The sequence below is a fragment of the Stegostoma tigrinum genome, chromosome 1, assembly GCF_030684315.1.
Source record: "Stegostoma tigrinum isolate sSteTig4 chromosome 1, sSteTig4.hap1, whole genome shotgun sequence".
Taxonomy (NCBI): Eukaryota; Metazoa; Chordata; class Chondrichthyes; order Orectolobiformes; family Stegostomatidae; genus Stegostoma; species Stegostoma tigrinum.
In genome coordinates this window covers 111627716-111648231 of record NC_081354.1, presented here as the reverse complement: position 1 = coordinate 111648231, position 20516 = coordinate 111627716, and the positions used below count along the sequence as shown (strand labels likewise).

Genomic DNA, 20516 nt, shown 5'->3' with positions numbered 1-20516 from the left:
AAGGGGCTGTTTCTGTACTGTGCAACTCTATGACTATGACACCACATCACCATTCTAAAACCAAAAAAAACTCACTCAAACCAGACATTGGCCTGGGATTTTACTTGTCCAGTAATAGTATCAACTGGGACCGTTAGTGAGATGAATTCTACATGTGTTAAAGAAATACTATATGCTCACAGGGCAAGGCTAGAATACTTAATATTTCTTTGTATTGGTATTTACAAAGGAAGATTACTCTGATAAAATAACAGTAGAAGTGGAGATAACTGAGGCAATGGATAGTGCGATTGCTGAAAGGGAGGAAGTGTTAGAAAAGTTAGTTATGCTTAGGGTAGATAAATCATTTGACCTGGATGGCTTGCATCAATGATTGCTAGAGAAAGTGGAGATGAATTTAACAGAAATTTTGTTTGAATTTTCTGTTTTTTTTAGGTATGGATGATGTGATTGAGGATACAAGTTGGTGAATAATGCACATTTTTCAAGAAAGGTAGTTCATAGAATCCCTACAGTATGGAAAAGGGCCTTTCAGCCGAACAAGTCCACACCAACTCTCTGAAGAGCATCCCATTCAGATTCATCCCCCTCCCCCACCACCTTATCTCTACATTGTCCACATGGCTAATCCATCTAACCTACATATCCTATCCTGCACATCTTTGGACTGGGAGAGGAAACCAAAGCAAACCCACACAGACACAGGGAGATTGTGAAAACTCCACACAGATAGTCACTTGAAGCTGGGATTGAGCCAGGGCCCCTGATGCTGTGAAGCAGCGGTGCTAACCACTGAGCCACAATTTCATATTCAGCAAATTTGCCTGTTTGTGAGTAAACCTGCTGCCAACACATCTGAAGGACCACTGTTAAATAAATTCCAAAGATCCAAACTGTAAACTTTGGTTTAAGTTGATATTGCCTTCTATATTTGAACTTCTGTGCCTCTTCCTTTGCCAATTCAAGGTAGTTTGACTGGTGCCTCTCCACCATTCCTGATCCAGATTGGAAGGTTAGGTTCACTAGGTTGGATGTTTGTGTTTAGCTGGGCATCAGGCAGGCAGAGTATGGAATTCTACCTTCCATTTGGCTTACTAATGAGAAGCAGCCCAATTTTTATGTTTTGGCCTTCATTTCCTTTATTTTTAATCAATGAAGGTTTGTAACACAAAGAAGTAACTTGCTGATAGGAAGATGCAGGAAATCCAACAACTTTCCTGCTGTGTTAACCAATGGAATTTATTAAAAGGGCTTTCCCTAGATTTGATGGCAGCGGGGTTTACTCACTAACAGGCAAACCTCTGAATCTTATTGGATCCTAAAACTTTACAGGTTTATGTCTCTAAGCACAAATTAGTTCTTCACCTTTAATGGCGCTTTAGTACATCATTAACTATAATGTAACAGTGCCTAGTTATTGAAGAAATACGTTTTCCTAATTATTCTGTGAATGGCTACATACTGAACATTTGCTTCTTTGCTGATAATCAGATCGAATGAATAAGTGGGTTAAAACATCCTTCTGAGGATTAGAGTTCTCATGTCTTAGGCAACTGAAAATGCAATGTGAGTTTTTTGTTCACAGAGGTATATCAGGTCCTGATCCATACTGTTGTCTGTTCTGTCACAGTTACTCTATTGTATTACGTTGTGGGCTATGTAAAGGGCCAGAACTTGAAGAGCTAATTGCAGTAGGCTGTCAATTTGCGAAACTCTTGGGAATGATACTATGGGGTGTGTGTGACCAAGCAGAAATTAATTCTGTCTGAGTGGGACAGCTCTTCTTTTTAATTTCTGTCTGATTTCAGAAGGTTGCTTGTTCTGGAGAGTCAAAATGTGCCAGAATGGTGCCTTCTATACGGCCACTAACAAGTATTCGGTCTGAGGATCGAGCAACTAGTTCAGAAACATTGCTGCATGCCTTTTCTCTGTCAGCACCAATATGGCAAATGGTACACAAATGATCAAGATAGCTTTCTAATGACGGGTGACACTGGAAACAGACAAAGTGCCATTGAATTTCTAGGCAATGTTGTTCCTCACTGTTTCTGGTACATTGTGTTCAGAAAGTTAGCTTTTATCCAATACATGATTCTTTAAAGCTCTAGTTTCCAATGATGGTACCACAAATGTACATACATACAAACCAGGAACAGGAGTAGGCCATTCAAAACTTTAACCTGCTCCATCATTCAATAAGAGTATTTGAAAGACTCATGACCCTTTGAGAGAAACAATACATCTATTTTAAATTGACAACCCGTGGTATTAACATATTGACCTCGTTGTTCTAGTTTCCCACAAGAGGAGACACTATCACTGCATCTTTCCTGTCAAGACCCTTTTGATATCATGTGTTTTAATCAAGCTGCCCCATTCATTTCTAAACTCCAATGGATAAATGCCAAACCTGTCTAACCTTTCCTCATAATATGTCCATTCCAGTTATTAATCTAGTAAACCTTCTGTGAACTACTACCAATCAATTATTATCTTTCCTGAAACAAATAACCATTGTGCACAATTGCCCTGTAAAGCTGAAACACACCTCCCTATTTTTGTATTCATTATCTTTCTTGATGTAATTAATACCATTTTAGAATTCCTAATTTCTTGATATACAAGCATATTCCATTTGTTTCTCAGACACAGGGCCTCAAAATCAATGAGTGGACATTTTCTCACATTATATTCCATGAGCCACATCTTTGCCCATTCACATGAAATATCAATTTTATTGTAACCACCCTGTGTCCACTTCAAAATTTACTTTCTTACTTATCTCTTAAATGGCAGCAAATTTGGTAGTCCTTCCTTTTGTCATTTCATTTAAAACATTTACAAACATGTGATGTTCCAAAGCACCAATCTTTGTGGCCCAACACTCAATTGATCTTGAAACCTGAAAATGACCAACTTCCTCCTACTCTTTGCTTCCCGTTAAAAGTCAGTCAACTGCCATTGCAAATGTACCATCCCCTAAACCATGAGCTTTTATTTTCCAGAATAAGACAGTAAGATATCGGCCATTTGGCCCATTGAGTCTGCCCTACCATTTGATCATGGCTGATACGTTTCTCAAGCCCCTTCTCTTGCCTCCATCCTGTAATCCTTCATCCCCCTATTAATCAAGAACCTATATATTTCTGTCTTAAATAAACTCAATGACATGGTTTCCACAATGTTTTGCAGCAATGATTTCCACAGATTAACCACCCTCTGGCTGAAGAAATTCCTCCTCATCTCAGTTTTAAAGGATCATCTTTTTGCTCTGAGGCTGTGCCTTTGAATCCCATGCTCTTCTACTCGTGGAAAATTCTTCTTCACATCCACTCTATCCTGGCCCCTCAGTATCCTGTAAGTTTCAATGAGATCCCTTCTCATCCTTCTAGACTCCAAGTATGGAGATAGAGTCCTCAACTTCTCCTCATATGTCAAGCCCTTCATCTCTGGGATCATTCTTGTAGACTCCTCTGGATCCTTCCCAATGCCTGCATATCTATCCTTAGATAGGGGGCCCAAAACTGATCACAATATTTCAAATATGATCAGGCCTGAGCCCTATACAGCCTCAGCAGTACATCTCAGCTGTTGTCTTCTAGTTATCTTGAAATGAATGCTAACAATGCATTTGTCTTCCTAAGTGCTAATGGAACCTGCATGTTAACCTTAAAAGAATCCTGAACTGGGACAATCCCTTTGAGCTTCAGATTTCTGCATCATGAATTTTACATGCTGTTGTCATTTTCAGCTGTCAGGATAAATAATAAGCCATCTGTAACTCGAAGCAATCTGTTGTGTTTTCCTGTATAATCCAAATGTTACTACTTTCACCACTTTTCTTGTGGAAAGAGAGCAGTTGGATTGGAGAGCATAGCTCTCCCTAGGTGACTCTCATCCTCAGATTAGAATGCTGTAGATGCTATCCACTTGATTAATCAGATTTCTAATGTCAATCCCAAAGCTACATGAACACCAAGGGATTTATAATTAATTACTGTTCAGTACTCACTATGACACATAAATATGATTATCCCAAAGTGATTACTAGTTCGCTGTTTATTCTTTCCATATTTTATGAAAAATGCAATGTTGGATAGCTAGAACAGGCAACAGGATGATTAAACACAAAACAAAAAATGCTGGGAATCAAAGTCTAGATTTGAAATGTTAGCTCGCTCTATCTCCACAGATAGTACATGACCTGCTGTTAATTTCCATCATTTTTTGTTTACAGTACACATTCCAGCATCTGCTGTAATTTGCTCCAGCAGGGTGATTAACTTCATCCTGAAGAAGGGTAATATCTGAAATGTTGACTTCTTTCCTTCAGTTGCTGCCTGGCTAGTCGTGTTCTTCCAGCCTCCTGTTTGTTTACCTTGAATTCCAGCATCTGCAGGGTTTTTTTTGTCTCTGATTAAGTTGAAAAACTCTCATATGACCGTGGACCGCCTGAGACCTCAGAGTCTGTTTGATGCTCATCAGCTACCGTGTCTACTTTAAAGAAAGATGGCTTTTAACACAAAATAGAAGTTTGTGCAAAAAGACAAGGAGTTTAAACAATGCTTCAAATGGAATTTCCTGATGGATGCCATATTTTTCAATTTAGGTTTATGCCTGATTTCTGAAGATAAACCTACATCCATGTAGCAGCAGTAAGATGTGCAAATAATACTTGTGCAATGCAGTGAAGAGTCTGCGCCTGCTCCCTTTCTCACAGTGTGAAACAATGTACTGCTACAAATGTGGAAAATAATATGTTAGTTTATTTTAGCTAGTGTGCCAATTAAGGTTTACTATAACAACTTAAGGTGTTCATCATATCTATTGAGATTTTGAAGCAGGAGAAATGGCAGTTAATGCAGGATCAGTTGTTAATTAAAAATCGGATATAGATAAGATTTTGTTCAGCAAGGCCATTAAGGGGCATGGGCCAAAGACAGGTAATTGGAGTTTGGCTACAGATCAACCAAATGGCGGGACAGTCTTGAAGGGCTGAATGGTTTTGCTGCTGTTCCTATGGTCCCATGTTGCTATGAGGAAAACACAGCTCTGTTGAAACTATACTAAGATTTCTGATGTATGATTTTCAACATCACCAGTTGTTGGGGAGGAGAGTGTTTATGTTAACTATTTGAATAATTTAAACCATACCTCAGTAAAATATTCATTACTTTTATGTAGCATGTGCTCATTATTCAACAAAATTATCAATTTCATTAATTTGAACTAATTAATGAGAATTAACCACAGTTTTAGTTGTTATAATGTCCCAGGAAATGGCAGGCCAATATGGGCAATAAGAAATTATCTACAATTTATTGAAGGATTAAAGGGCCCTGAAATTTCTAAAGTGCTTTAAACTGAATACCTAATCATTACTAGCTCAGGTGTAAGCCTTCTGAACTGTCAGAAATATTGCTAAATTTGGTGTCCAACAATCAGCTAGATTCATTAGAAAATTTAGGAATATTCTTCTAAATAAATGAACAGAATAGAATTCATTCACTCAATGCTAAGCATTGGTTAAAGCTTTTTCATACTCCATAAGGACATTCTGTTAAAACAAATACTTTCTTCTCTACACAAATTTTAAATTAATGTAGTGAAGATAACAAATGGATATTTTCTGCTCTGTGGGATATGTTTTCTCTTTCGAGAAACATCCCATTTAGTCAAATGCAATTACTCTGGGATACCAGTGTTAAAGATTTAAGGGACAGGTGTTAATACTGCATCAGCCATATAAAGACTAAGATAATGACTCCATAGAGAGTTGAATTTAACATGACACCTTCTGAACATTCAGCTTGCAGCATTGTTTTAACACAAGGGAAGAATATACTGCTATATCTGTTAAGGAAATTTCAATTTAAACATTTTACATTCTCCAGAACCCCTTTTCAAATTTTCTCACTTGTTTCATGCTATTTATATTGCTAGTAATTTGTTGTATTTGGCTTATTTTAAGGATTTAGGCGTATGCATTTTGGACATCAACAATAAATTGAAAGTAATTTATTATATAGAATTTATAGCACAGATATAAGTCATTCAGCACAAATGGCCTATTTTGGTATTTCTGCTCCATTCCTGCTGTACTATTTCATCAAATCCTTTTGAAATAACCTTTACCTTTCTCCTTTATGCACTTCGCTGGCTTTTTCCTGAACACATTGCTGAGATTCAGGCTACATAACGGTAACTACACAATTAGAAAGAAATTTTCTGTTAAGTAAACCTTCCAACTTATAAATGTCTTTGGGGCAAAGTATGTTAGCATGTTAGACTTGATATAAAGTAGCAATATTTCAAAGAATTATGAGATCTTATTTCTGAAAATTTTCAGTTATTAATGTTGTAGCCAAAATGTTGGGATTCATATGTCATAAAGCTATTAGACTATCAATTTTCAACATATATGGGAAAACACCTGAAGCGTCTGCAAGGCACAAAACAGACCAAGTGCCTCAAATTTTGTTGTCAGTAAAAGGTATTTGTCAAAAATGTGTAAATTGCACTTGGCTGTTGCTGGAAAAAAGAACTAATTTAGATAAAAGTGGCATCAGTCACAATCTCAAATTCTTATTTTCAAAGTGCCTTCACCATATTGTACACCATCACCAGTCTATCCATACATAATGCCATAAGATTTTTAAAAGAAAAGGTACATCAAAAATTCAATTACTCTGAAATAAAATTAATAAAACTTACCAATGCTGAGTTCCCAGCAATACCTTTCCCCATGTATAGAACTTCAGTCATAGGGTTCTAGGGTGGCTGCTCCTCAGGTCATGACATTTTAAACCTTCAGATAGGCCTTGGGATGCCATGTTCCTGCTGTCACTGTACATGCATGACTCGAAATCAGAACTCCTTATTGCTATCTTGTTGCCCACTACTGGCATGTGCATGTCTAATGACAATTGTCTGCATTTTACCAGACATTTCCTGACTTAACATATGGATAATCACAATATCTATCCAGGCTTATGCACATTTTTTGATCCTTATTTAGTCTACTGCTCCACTTTTCAGTACATGTTGCAGGCTACCAATTAGCTGCAAATGTACTGATAAGTTACAATTTGTTCTAATTGGGCACAAAATATGTGAACTTGCATACGCAAATGCCTCAATCAAGAGATAATGAGTAATATTTTGTGCTGAAATAACTGAAGTAATATGTAAAGATACTTGAAAAATTTTAATGACAAAGTCATTAATGATGCAATCCAATATTGTATATGCCACGTATATTGTTGGCCATTGCACTATTAGACATCTAACAATGAATAAATACCAGGGCAGTTGAAGATTCAGCTCCACGAATGTCTCCCTAAAATGACAGTGAATGAAGATGCAGTCCCTTCCACACTCCACAATTTAGCAAATAGTAACGTGCTTATATAAACCTTCTCTGTCTATCTAAAGGGCTGGAATTTAGAACAGAGGAAGGATCGTACAAAGCCCTGACTGCACCACAGCTGGGCTGGCTTGAATAATTCTGACCATTGCAGATTTAGAAAGATATAGACACCTAGAGACTGTGGTCTGTGTCAATACCAATGACCTCGGTACAATGAAGTACAAGGGCTTGCAAGTAGAATGTACAAAGCGAGGAAGGAGACTAGTGAGATGGACTTGAACAATAATAATCTCTGGATTATTTCTGGTACCATGTGCCTTTGAGTATAGAAATAATAGGGTACAGCATAAGAAATATAACATAAGAGCTGGTGGTGGAGGGTGAACTTTAGATTCCTAGAGTGTGAAAAGCATTTGGATAGCATTTGAAGTGTTATAACATGCAAAGCCATGCTGCTGAGTGCAGAGAAGTAGGACTTGTACAGATAGTAGTGCATTTTTGGTGGTACTCAAGAGCCTCTCTGGACTTTGTGATTTTGTGAATCTATGATTCTATAACATTAAGGTTGCCTCTGGGGGAAGTGGGATGCATGTAGATTGGACAAATTGCTCCTCAAAAGAGCAGGGATTAATGTCCCCATGGGAATTTTGTTGGAAACGGATAAAAGTAATATTGTTGTAATGATTAAGGAAAGTATTATAGTGACGGACAGAGATGTGAAAGAGCTGTCAAGGGTAAGAAGAGTCATTGGTCTCAGAACGTTAAACCTTTTACAGTCTTCACAGATGCTGCCAGACCTGCTGGATTTCTCCAGAAATTTCTACGTCTATGAGTACACTAGGTCAAATCAACATAAGGAGGGAGGAAGTATTGGGCATCTGCATTTAAACAGCCCATGGATAAGCATATGGATGATGACGGGATAGTGCAAGGGGATGGGCTTAAATTAGTTCACAGGTCAGCGCAACATCAAGGGCCTGTTCCATGCTGTATTGTTCTATCTTCTATGGTCTATGTTCTAAAAGAAATTAAGATGGACAAGTCCCCAGGTCCAGATGGGATCTATCCCAGGTTTTTGAGGGAAGCAAGGGAGGAAATAGCCGGGGCCTTAACAGATATCTTTGCAGCATCCTTAAACACAGGTGAGGTGGTGAGGTGCTGGAGGACTGGACAATTGCTAATGTTGTTCCCTTGTTTAAGAAGGTTTGTAGGGATAATCCAGGTAATTATCAACCACTGAGCCTGAAGTCAGTGGTTGGGAAGCTGCTGGAGAAGATACTGAGGGATAGGATCTATTCCCATTTGGAAGAAAATGGGCTTACTAGTGATAGACAACATGGTTTTGTGCAGGGAAGATCATGTCTTACCAACTTAATAGAATTCTTTGAGGACGTGACAAAGTTGATTGATGAGGAAAAGGCTGTAGATGTCATATACATGGACTTCAGTGAGGCATTTAATAAGCTTCCCCATGGCAGGCTGATGGAGAAAGTGAAGTTGCATGAGGTCCAGGGTGTGCTAGCTAGATGGATAAAAATCTGGCTGGGCAACAGGAGACAAAGGGTAGTAGTAGAAGGGAGTTTCTCAAATTGGAGACCAGTGACTAGTGGTGTTCCACAGGGATCTGTGCTGGGACCACTGTTGTTTGTGATATACGTAAATGATTTGGAGGAAGGTGTAGGTGGTCTGATCAGCAAGTTTGCAGATGACATGAAGATTGGTAGAGTAGCAGATAGTGAAGGGGACTGTCAACGATTAAAGCAGAATATAGATAGGTTAGAGAGTTGGGCAGATAAATGGCAGATGGTGTTCAATCTGGGCAAATGCAAGGTGATACATTTTGGAAGATCTAATTCAAGAGCGCACTATACAGTAAATGGAAAAGCCCTGGGGAAAATTGATGTACAGAGAGATCTGGGTGTTCAGGTCCATTATTCCCTGAAGGTGGCAACACAGGGCAATAGGGTGGTCAAGAAAGCATACAACATGCTTTTCTTCATCGGAGCAGGTATTGAGTACAAAAGTTGGCAGGTCATGTTACAGTTGTATAAGACTTTGGTTCAGCCACATTTAGAGTACTGCATACAGTTCTGGCTGCCGCATTACCAAAAGGATGTGGATGCTATGGAGATGGTGCAGAGGAAGTTCACCAGGATGTTGCCTGGTATGGAGGGCACTAGCTATGAAGAAAGGTTGAATAGATTAGGATTATTTTCATTAGAAAGACAGAGATTGAGGGGAGACCTGATTGAGGCCTACAAAATCATGAGGGGTATAGATAAGGTGGATGGCAAGAAGCTTTTTCCCAGAGTGGGGGACTCAATTAATAAGGGTCATGAGGTCAAAGTGAGAGGAGGAAAGTTTATGGGAGATATGCGTGGAAAGGTCTTCACACGGAGAGTGGTGGGTGCTGGAACGTGTTGCCAGCGGAGGTGGTAGACGCAGACAACTTAGTGTCTTTTCAGATGTATCTGGACAGGTACATGGATGGACAGGGAGCAAAGGGATGCAGGCTCTTAGAAAGTAGATGATAGGTTGAGACAGAGGATCTCGATCAGCGTAGGCTTGGAGGGCCGAAGGGCCTGTTCCTGTGCTGAAATTTTCTTTGTTCTTTGTTCTCTCTTTACTCTTAAGGGTAGAACATGTTTGGTTACAGTTAAGAAATACCAGATGCACTATTATGCTACTATTGATTTTATGCACCATCAAATGGTAAGAAAGATAAAGGTACAAATCTGCAAGGCTATTACAAAGAGGTGTAAAAACCATAGCGGACTGATAATGGAGGAACTTTAATTATCCAAATCTAACTGGAATGGTAATGCTTTGCTGGGCAGAGAGGGGGAGAATTTTTTGAAGTATGTTCGGGACAATTTTCTTTATTGTCCTATTCTTAGCCACGTGAAGAAACAGACATTTTTCTGGGAAATGAGTTGGGGAAATTGTTCACGTATTAACAAGAGAATACCAGACAACATAGAACATAGAACATTACAGCACAGGACAGGCCCTTCAGCCCTCAAGAGAGACAAGTATAATCATCAGATCATAATCAGGAACAAAAACAAAGTTGCTGGAAAAGCTCAGCAGGTCTGGCAGCATCTATGGAGGAGAAAACACAGGTAAAGTTTTATGTCCGGTGACCCTTCCTCAGAACTGATGGTGGCTGGGAAAACGTCAATTTATATACAGAAAGAAGGGAGATGGGGAGAGGAGGGGTGGTGGTCGGGAGAAAACAATAGAGTGGATCCCAAAGAGAGAGAAAGACAGTTGGACAGACAAAGGAGTTGCTACCCATCAGGCTGGGAGGGTGAATTGTTGTTAATGGGGACTGTTCGTGAAATCACATAGCCTGCCACTACATACCAAGTATCGTTAGTCACTAACAGTCCCATTAACAACTATTCACCCTCCCAGCCTGATTGCTACCAAAGCTTTTGTCTCTCCATCTTTCTCTCCCTTTAGGCTCTATCTTATCGTATATTCCTGACCCCACCCACCTCCCTATTCTTCGCATATAAACTGGCATTTTCCCAGTCACCATCAGTTCTGAGGAAGGGTCACCAGACGCAAAATGTTAACTCTGTTTTCTCCTCTCCAGATCCTGCCAGACCTGCTGAGCTTTTCCAGCAACTTTGTTTTTGTTCCTGATCCACAGTTCTTTTGGTTTTTACATCAGATCATAATGTTTAGGTCAGCTATGTAAAAGGACAAGGCTCACCTTGAATAAAAATACTTTATTAGAAGATGGTCAATTTAAATGATATGACAACAAATCTGTCCCAGTGAAACTGGATCAAAAATTGGCAGGCAAAATTGTAATGGACAATGTGCCTTTATATGGGAGATGTTTGTGTACTGCCACAATGCATGCAGTGCAGGAGAAAGATAGGGCAGTTAATGCTACAGTTCCCCAGATGAAACAATATATTGGGCACAATGAAGCACAAGAATAGGGCTTATGATGGGTATCAGATTGATAATATAGACTGATTATGGAAAATTCAAAGAGGAAGTCAGAAAAAAAGTAAGAGAAATTAAGAGAAAATAGTCTGACAGCTAAACTAATGTGAAATGTCAGCAATAGGAAGAGCTGCCAATACTGGAGTCTGAGATGACACAATGTGGAGCTGGAGGAACACAGCAGGTCAGGCAGCATCAGAGGAGCAGGAAAGCTGATGTTTTGGGTTGGCACCTTTCTTCAGAAATTTTTGAAGAAGGTCCGACCCGAAACGTCAGCGATCCAATCCGTCTTCCAAAGACATTCTTGCCACCCTGGGAACAAGTCTGTCAAATCTTCCCTGTAATTTCTATGTGGAAATTATATCTTTCCTGAGGTAGAGACCAAAACTACACACAGTAGTCCAGGTACAGTCTGACCAATTTGCTATACAATTGAAACATGACTTCTGCATTCCTCTTACTACAAAGGCTAGCATTGCATTAGCCTTCCTAATAGCTTTGCTGCACCTGCATTCTTGGCCTCAGTGACTTTTTTTAACAAGGACACCATTTGTATATCTATATTTTACCAACTACTTATAACATATTTCATGAGTTGAGCCAATATTTAAAGGACTTGTGTTTCACTGTAGTTCAGAGATGTTGCATGAGGGAATCATTGAGTGATAAGTTCTGAAGGATCGGCTCATGCCTGCCATGCTGTACAGCACCAAAACCTAGCACTCATGGCAATTTATAACACCTGCACACCAGTCTGTGCACCTGGCACCCACATGACCCCTCATGTGCCCCCATGCCAAGCTATTACACTTACATATTCATCCATTATGCACTGTATAGAGGCAATTAATTTCATTGTGTTAATCAAATGTATAAAATAGTTTCAAGTAATAATTACTTAATTTCATTTTTGGTAAAAATTGTTTTTTTTTCTATAAGCCAAAAAGGTATCATTAATGCTGACTCTTTAAAGAATCGATAGCAGAAACGTGCCTGAAACCTGGCAGCGGCAGCTCACCGATTGCTTATCCTGCCCCTAATCCAGCTCTGTCTTCAGCATCATGTCCCTGTATCCTTCTGTCCCCGAGCAATGAACAGTAAAGGGAGTAGGCATGTCATGGCACAACACTGGCTATATCGATGTCACATTTGCAGCGTGCAGCAGCAGCAGCTTATATAGCAAACACATTGGATATGCTTCAACAAATGGCCTTGTCAGAAAGTCAAAAGGGATTAGTTCTTAGTGGAGTCAAGGTGGATTACAGTCAGTCATGGGTACTACCACAGTTATTCAAGACACTTGTCCAATTCCAGTCTCAATGCCATGTGCTGTACTTGCTGAAATGTTTTCATGAGGTAACAGAGAGGGTTAATGGGGAGGAAGGCTGTTGGTGTGATGTACGTGGATTTCCAAAAGGATCTTTGATGCAGTGTCATGCCACAGATTTGTGAATAAAGTGATAAATCATGGAATAAAAGGGATAGCAGCAGCATGAATACAAAATTAATTGAAACAGAGAGTAATGGTTAATAGCTATTTATTAGACAGGAAGAAGTTTTGTGGAGTAACCCATGATTTGATATTGGGACCCTTGCTTTTTCTTATATATAAATGATCTAGACCTTGGTATTCCGGGGGCAGTTTTAAAGTTTGCAGAAAACACGAAACTTGGGAAAACTGTATGCTTCAAGAATGACAATGTGAAACTTCAGTTGGCAAATTACAGGTTGGAGGCGTGGGTGGAAGGTGCCAGATGACATTATGTTTGGAGAAGTTTGAAGTAATGCCTTTTGAGTACAAAGAACACAGAGAGTCAATATAAAATAAAGGCACTATTCTAAAAGATGTGAAGGAACAGAGAGACCTTGATGTTTATGTATGGAAGTCATTAAAGTTCACAGGATAGGTATAGGTGGCTGTTATTATACACACGTTACTCCAGGATCGATAAATAACAGGACAGAGTACAAGAGCAGGGAGGTTATTATGAAAAGGCAACAGTGTGGAGCTGGAGAATTACTCCTCCAGCTCCACACTGTGTTGTGTCTGACTCTAGCATCTGCAGTTTTTGCTCTCTCTGAGGTTATTATGAGCTGATTGAAGAAAGTGTTGACCTCACCTATTGCATTATGTGCAGACCATGGTACCACGTGCTAGGAAGGATGTAAAAGCATGATGAGAATGAGCAGGGTTGGGACATTTCAGTTATGTGAAAAGATTGGACATGTTTTGACTGTTGTCCTTGGAGAAGCGAAGGCTAAAAAGAGATTTCATTGAAATTTACAAAATTGTGAGTGTTCTAAACAGAGCAGAAAGGGAGAGACTATTCCCAGTCTCAGATGGATCGAGGGGGCACAGCTTTAATGTGTTTTGGAGAAGAAGCAAATGTGAAGTAAGAATATAAACATTTTTGCACGAGTGCACAATTTCTTGGGCCAAAGTATCCCTCATGATTAGGAAGCGCAGTGAGTGGCTTTAGTAATTGGGAAGAGTGAACCTCATCGCTTCTCCATGCTGCTTATCTAATATTCAGTTCCTGGTGTTGCAACATCTTCGGTATAAAATTCTCATCCTTGTTTCCAAATCTTTCTGCATTACCATACCTTATTTTTGTAACTTCCTCCAGCTCAGAATGCGCCAAAGATACCCACATTCAGCTGATTCTCGTGTGAGAATGGAGAGAAGGTATTCGAAAGTTAAAATTAAGGAATCAAATGGTGTGCTGCTCTTACCTATTTCTTCCCCTGAAGAGTTTCCTATTAAATAGTAAGGCTGAAATCGGCTAATAATGGCTGCATAGAAGTTTCCAGAAGTACAGCTTTTTAGCTCAGGTTTTGTGCTAATGTAATGCAAGTGAGCAGCTCCCAGAAAATGCATATGGCTCTCAGATGAAGGGTCTCGGCCCGAAATGTCAGCTTTTGTGCTCCTGAGATGCTGCTTGGCCTGCTGTGTTCATCCAGCTTCACACTTTATTATCTTGTATCTCCTTGTGCAGTTAGCAGGTACTTTCTATCTGTACAATAGAAGCTCCAAAGTCTCAGAGGAAATTCTAGGCCATAATGTCATGGCAAACAATTCAGTATAAATGCTTAACTTGTGAAGCTGATCATAAACTATTTCTGACATTGCCCCTTATAAAATCCAAAACAGCTGCACTTTGCAAAACATTTTTATTGGGCTTTCATATGACTGTCTATGTTGCATCCTCTCTTGTAAAGAACGCAGGGTATGGCAACTGCAGCTGCAAAAACAATTCATTTTGCTGCCACTGCTTTTCCATGAGAAAAACTGTAAAGTAAGGAAAGATGCACAAGACTGCTCTTGTGTCTAGCACTACTCAGTTCTTACTTCACCAGAGAACAATTCTCTATCTTGCTGACAGTCTTTTTGAAAATGAAATTCAAATGAGGCAGAAGCAACACTGCCAGCAGCTCTAGGCTCTGAACTTGAGTTTGGCTTGGCCTCAGGAGCACAATGCCACTAAATGCTATACTGTTGCCATTGGTTACAGTGCTGCTTAGCTTCTTGCTTGCAGTTTATATGCATCTTCACTCTTGAAATTAAACCTCCATTTCTCATGTTGAAATGTTGTTTCCAATGTTAATAAAATTCTGTATTTTGTTTTCTGTGAATGAACTTTTATAAGAACCTAAGAGCTCCAAGGTTATGAAACATTATTCATTGAATTGATTTAAAAAAAGCATGCATGCTTCGTCAAATCGCTAGTGTGCGAGTAACTGTTATTTTTAAGAAACATAGCCGAGAGCCTCGGCCAGTCATATGCTTTGCCTCCAACCAGGTTTATCCTTTCGTACAGCCTCAAGCTTGTGGTTCTGCTTTTTGTTTTAAACCTAAAGATACAGAGCAGCGAGGGCAGCATACAAGAGAATAAGAATAATCATATGAACTGAAATGCAAACAGGAGAAATGTGTAAAGGCAGAAAGGAGTGCAACAGAGAGACAAAGGACGGAGAATTAAACAGAAAATCAGTGTGAGATAAAAAGCAACAATAAATGAAAGAAGGACAAAAGGTAAGGAAAGTTTGAAGTAAGATTACAATAAAATATAAACGAAGTTAAAGACATGGAAAAGACAGGCAGTGGAATATATCGTAGTGACATGCATATACATTATTTGTACAAATAGAAAGAACAACTGCAAATGCTAGTAGGTTGAACTACCAGTGAAATGTTGGCATTGCAGATAGTTTGCAAAATTGCCCCTTTTACTGATATTACTGTTAGTGCTACGGAGAACTGGAATTGATAAAATGGAGTGGGCTGTGCTGCAGACCACTTCACCTCATACTGAGGTTGGCACAAATACCAACATTCCATATGTTTGCTATTAGTGTGAGGGGAGATGGAAAAGTGACATTAGGATGTCTTTCAGACTTGGTGTCTAGGGAATAGTTGCACTCAGCTGCATGAAGCATATGTTAGTTAAAAGGACAGGCATCTAACTTGTAGAGCTGGGTGAACACAGCAGGCCAAGCAACATCTTAGGAGCAGGAAAGCTGACGTTTCAGGCCTAGACCGTTCATCAGAAATGGGGGAGGGGAAGGGGTTTCTGAAATAAATAGGGAGAGAGGGGGAGGAAGATCGAAGATGGATAGAGGAGAAGTTAAGTGGAGAGGAGACAGACCGGTCAAAGAGGTGGGGATGGAGCCAGTAAAGGTAAATGTAGGTGGGGAGGTAGGGAGGAGATAGGTCAGTCCAGGGAGGACGGACAGGGGCGGGTTGCGGTTAGTAGGTAGGAAATGGGGGTGCGGCTTGAGGTGGGAGGAGGGGATAGGTGAGAGGAAGAACAGGTTAGGAAGGCAGGGACGAAACGGGCTGGTTTTAGGGTGCGGTAGGGGGAGGGGAGATTTTGAAGCTTGTGAAATCCACATTGATACCATTGGGCTGCAGAGTTCCCAAGGGGAATATGAGTTGCTGTTCCTGCAATCGTCAGGTGGCATCATTGTGGCACTGCAGGAGGCCCAGCGCAGACACATCATCTGAGGGATGGGAGGGGGAGTTGAAATGGTTCGCGACTGGGAGGTGCAGTTGTTTATTGTGAACCGAGCAGAGGTGTTCTGCAAAGCGGTCTCTAAGCCTCCGCTTGGTTTCCCCAATGTAGAGGAAGCCACAACAGAAACAGCAGATGCAGTACACCACATTGGCAGATGTGCAGGTGAACATCTGCTTAATATGGAATGTCTTCTTGGGGCCTGGGATGGGGGTGAGGGAGGAGGTGTGGGACAAGTGTAGCACTTCCTGCGGTTGCAGGGGAAGGTGCCGGGTGTGGTGGGATTGGAGGGCAGTTTGGAGCGGACAAGGGAGTAGTGGAGAGAGTGGTCCCTGCGGAAAGCAGACAAGGTTGGAGAGGGAAAAATGTCTTTGGTGTTGGGGTTGGATAGCAGATGGTGGAAGTGTCAGAGGATGATTGTTGGATCTGGAGGTTGGTGGGGTGGTATGTGAGGACTAGGGGGATTCTTTTTTGGTTGTTATTGCAGGGACGGGGTGTGACAGATGAGTTGTGGGAAATGCGGGAAACATGGTCAAGGGCATTCTTGACCACTGCAGGGGGGCATGTTGTGGTCCTTGAAAAATGAGGATATCTGAGATGTGCGGGAGTGGAATGCCTCATCCTGGGAGCAGATGGGGCGGAAGCGAAGGAATTGGGAATAGGCGATGGCAATTTTGCAGGAAGGTGGGTGGAAGGAGGTGTATTCTAGGTAGCTGTGGGAACCGGTGGGCTTGAAATGGATATTCTAGCTAGCTAACCGCAACATCTCCCCGCAGTGGTCGAGAACGCCCTCGACCATGTCTCCCGCATCCGCTTGGGAACCCTGCAGCCCAATGGTATCAATGTGGATTTCACAAGCTTCAATATGTACCCCCCCCACTGCATCCCAAAACCAATCCTGCTCGTCCCCAACTCCCTAACCCATTCTTCCTCCCACCTGTCTCCTCCTCCCGCCTCAAGCCGCACCTCCATCTCCTACCTACTAACCTCATCCCGCCCACTTGACCTGTCCGTCCTCCCTGCACTGACCCATCTCCTTCCTCCCTTCCCACCTTCATTCACCTTTACGGGCTCCATCCCCGCCTCTTTGACTTGTCTGTCTCCCCTCCACCTATTTTCTCCTCTATCCATCTTCGATCCGCCTCCCCCTTTGTCCCTATTTATTCCAGTTCCCTCTCCCCATCCCCCTCTCTGATGAAGGGTCTAAGCCCAAAACGTCAGCCTTTCTGCTCCTCTGATGCTGCTTGGCCTGCTGTGTTCATCCATCTCTACACCTTGTTATCTGGGATTCTTCAGCATCTGCATTTCCTATTAACTCTCATCTAACTTGTCGGTCTGTTTTTGATTTACTTCTGCTCTGGAGAATTTTGTGGGTGTATTGTGTTTCCTTTTGCAAGCTCCCTGCTAAGCTTGAACATTCATTCAGAAAAGCAGAAGATTGCAAACTGGATGACTGAGAGTGGAGTGCAATTAAAGACAAGGCATCAGAGCAGGCCCGAGATCACAATGAGTGGGAGCTGAGAGAGAGTGAGGCACATGTTATAAAGCACAGGAACAGAGCAGCTTTCTGATCAGGTAGAGTGACAAGAGTGGAGAGGAATAAATCATAAGGCAGTGCAGGCACCAGATCAGGAAGACTGGGAGCTGAATAACAGCAGAACAAAATAAAGGCACAATGACAGAACAAGCTTAAGGCAGAAATGAGGAAAGTGAGATTGGAGCAGAGAAGAATGCAATTGTGGGACTAAAGTAAGAACATAAGATAAAAAACTGGAATAATTAAATTGTGTTTTAGGTTTTAAATTTGTCATTAAATTCTTAAGTTCTACTTGTCATCAATTTACTTGGTAGTCTAATAAATAGAGACATAATACTGAAAGATTGGTAAGGTCTTGCAAAAAGACTTTAGGGAGCTAAGTAGCAGATTAAATGCAGGACCTCAAAGGTTGTGATCTCTGGACTGCTCTCTGTGTTAGTGAGTATCAGAATAGGTGGATAGAACATATGTAAGGTGTGGCTAAAAAGTTTGAGCAGGAGGGATAGCATTAGATTCCTGGATCACTGGATTATTTCTCAGGAAGGTGGGCCTTGTACAAGTCTGATAGGTTATGCCTAAACTGGAATGGAACGGGACCAACATTCTTACAGGTTGTTTACCTGTGCCATTGGTGGTTGTCTATACTAATTTGGCAGTGGGATGCGTTGCAGGTTGGAATAACAGTAGAAGGTGATGCATAGACAAGTTTAGCAAATGAACAAAGTCAGTCCAGAAGGCAGTGCAAATACCATGAGTCATAGTAATATACAGCATCAAAACAGACCCTTCAGTCCTCCTCGTCCATGCCAACCAGATATCCTAAGTAAATCGAGGCTCATTTGGCAGCATTTGGCTTATATCCCTCTAACCTCTTTCTACTCATATTCCCATCCGGAAGTGTTTTAAATGTTGTCATTGTACCAGCCTCCACCACTTCCCCCGGCAGCTCATTCTGTACACGCACCCGCATGAAAATGTCCCTTCGATCCCTTTTAAAACTTTCCCCTCTCACCTTAAACCTATGCCTTCTAGTTTTGGACTCCCCCAGCCTGAGGAAAATACCTCATGTATTTGCCCTATTCATACCCCTCATGATTTTATGAATGTCTATAAGGTCACCCCTCAGCCTCCGACACGCCAAGAAAAATAGCCCCAGTCTGTTCAGCCTCTCCCTGTAACTCAAACCCACAACCCTGGCAACAAGTTTGTAAATCTTTTCTGAACCCTTTCAAGTTTCACAGCATCCTTCCTATAGCAGAGAGACCAGAATTGCATGGAGTATTCCATAAGTGGCCAAACTAATGTCCTGTACAGCCACAACATGACCTCTCAACTCCTACACTCAATGCACTGACTAATAAAGGCAAGCATATCAAACACCTTCTTCACTATCCTGTCTACCTGTGACTCCACTTTCAAGGAACTATGAACCTGCACTCCAATGTTACCTTGATCAGCAATGTTCCCCAGGACCTTACTGTAAAATGTATAAGTCCTGCCCTACATTGCCTTTTCAAAAGGCAGAACCTCACGTTTATCTAAATTAAACTCCATCTACCACTCCTTGGACCACTGACCAATTTTTTTTTTCTGATCATTTGTGGGATGTGAGCCTCGCTGGCTGGCCAGCATACCTTGCGCATCCCTGGTTGCCCTTGAGAAGGTAGTGGTAAGCTGCCTTCTTTTGTGGTAGTCCTTCTGCTATGGGTTGACCCATTAGGGAGGGATTTCCAGGATTTTGACCCAGCAACAGTGAAGGAACGGTGATACATTTCCAAATCAGGATGGTGAGTGGCTTGGAGGGGAACTTGCAGGTGGTGTTCCCATATGTCTGCTGCCCTTGTCCTTCCAAATGGAAGTGATGATGAGTTTGGAAGGTGCTATCTGAGATTCTTTGGTGAATTTCTACAGTGCATCTTGTAGATAGTACACACCGTTGCTACTGAACATTAGTGGTGGAAGGAGTGGATGCTTGTGAATGTAATGCCAATCAAGTGGGCTGCTTTGTCCGGATGGTGTCAAGCTTCTTGAGTGTTGTTGGAGCTGCACTTATCCAAGATCAAGATCTTGTTGTACTCTGAAGTAACCTTCTTTGCTGTCCACTACACCTCCAAATTTGGTGTCATCTGCAAACTTACCAACCACACCTCTTAGGCTTACATCCAAATCATTTTTATCAATGACAAAAACAGTGGACCCAGCACAGATCTTTGTGGCATACTGCTGGCCATAGGCCTCCAGTCTGAAAAGCAACCCTCCACACCTCCCTCTGAGCCAGTTCTTTATCCAAATAGCTAGGTCTCCCTGTAATTCATGGGATCTAATCTTGCTAACCAGTCTACCAAGAGGAGCCTTATTGAACACCTTACTGAACTTCATATAGATCATGTCCATTGCTCTGCCCTCATCAATTCTCTTTGTTACTTTTTCCAAAAACTCAATCAATTTGGTGAGACACGTTTTCCCACACCAAAGCCTTGTTGACTATCCCTAATCAGCCTTGCCTTTCCAAATCCTATTCCTCAGGATCCCCTCCAACAACTTCCCCACAACTGATGTAAGGCTCACTGGTCTATAGTTCCCTGGGCTTTTGTTACCACAGTTCTTAAATAGTGGCACCGCGTTAGCCAACCTC

At 41.2% G+C, this 20516-nt stretch overlaps 1 protein-coding gene across 3 annotated transcripts in view; it reads left to right on the top strand.

Annotated features, from left to right (window-relative positions):
* Window positions 1-20516, top strand: part of LOC125459071 (zeta-sarcoglycan) — a 986421-nt gene that overhangs the window by 466845 nt on the left and 499060 nt on the right. For 2 of the 3 annotated variants that reach the window (XM_048545013.2, XM_059647939.1), the window contains exon 1: window positions 15261-15365. The exons of the other annotated variant lie outside the window; for it this stretch is intronic. In XM_048545013.2, coding sequence (XP_048400970.1) covers window positions 15348-15365 — 18 coding nt within the window. In that variant the 5' untranslated portion in view covers window positions 15261-15347. Of the gene's footprint in view, window positions 1-15260; window positions 15366-20516 lie in introns of those variants that run through there. 3 annotated transcript variants of the gene reach the window in all.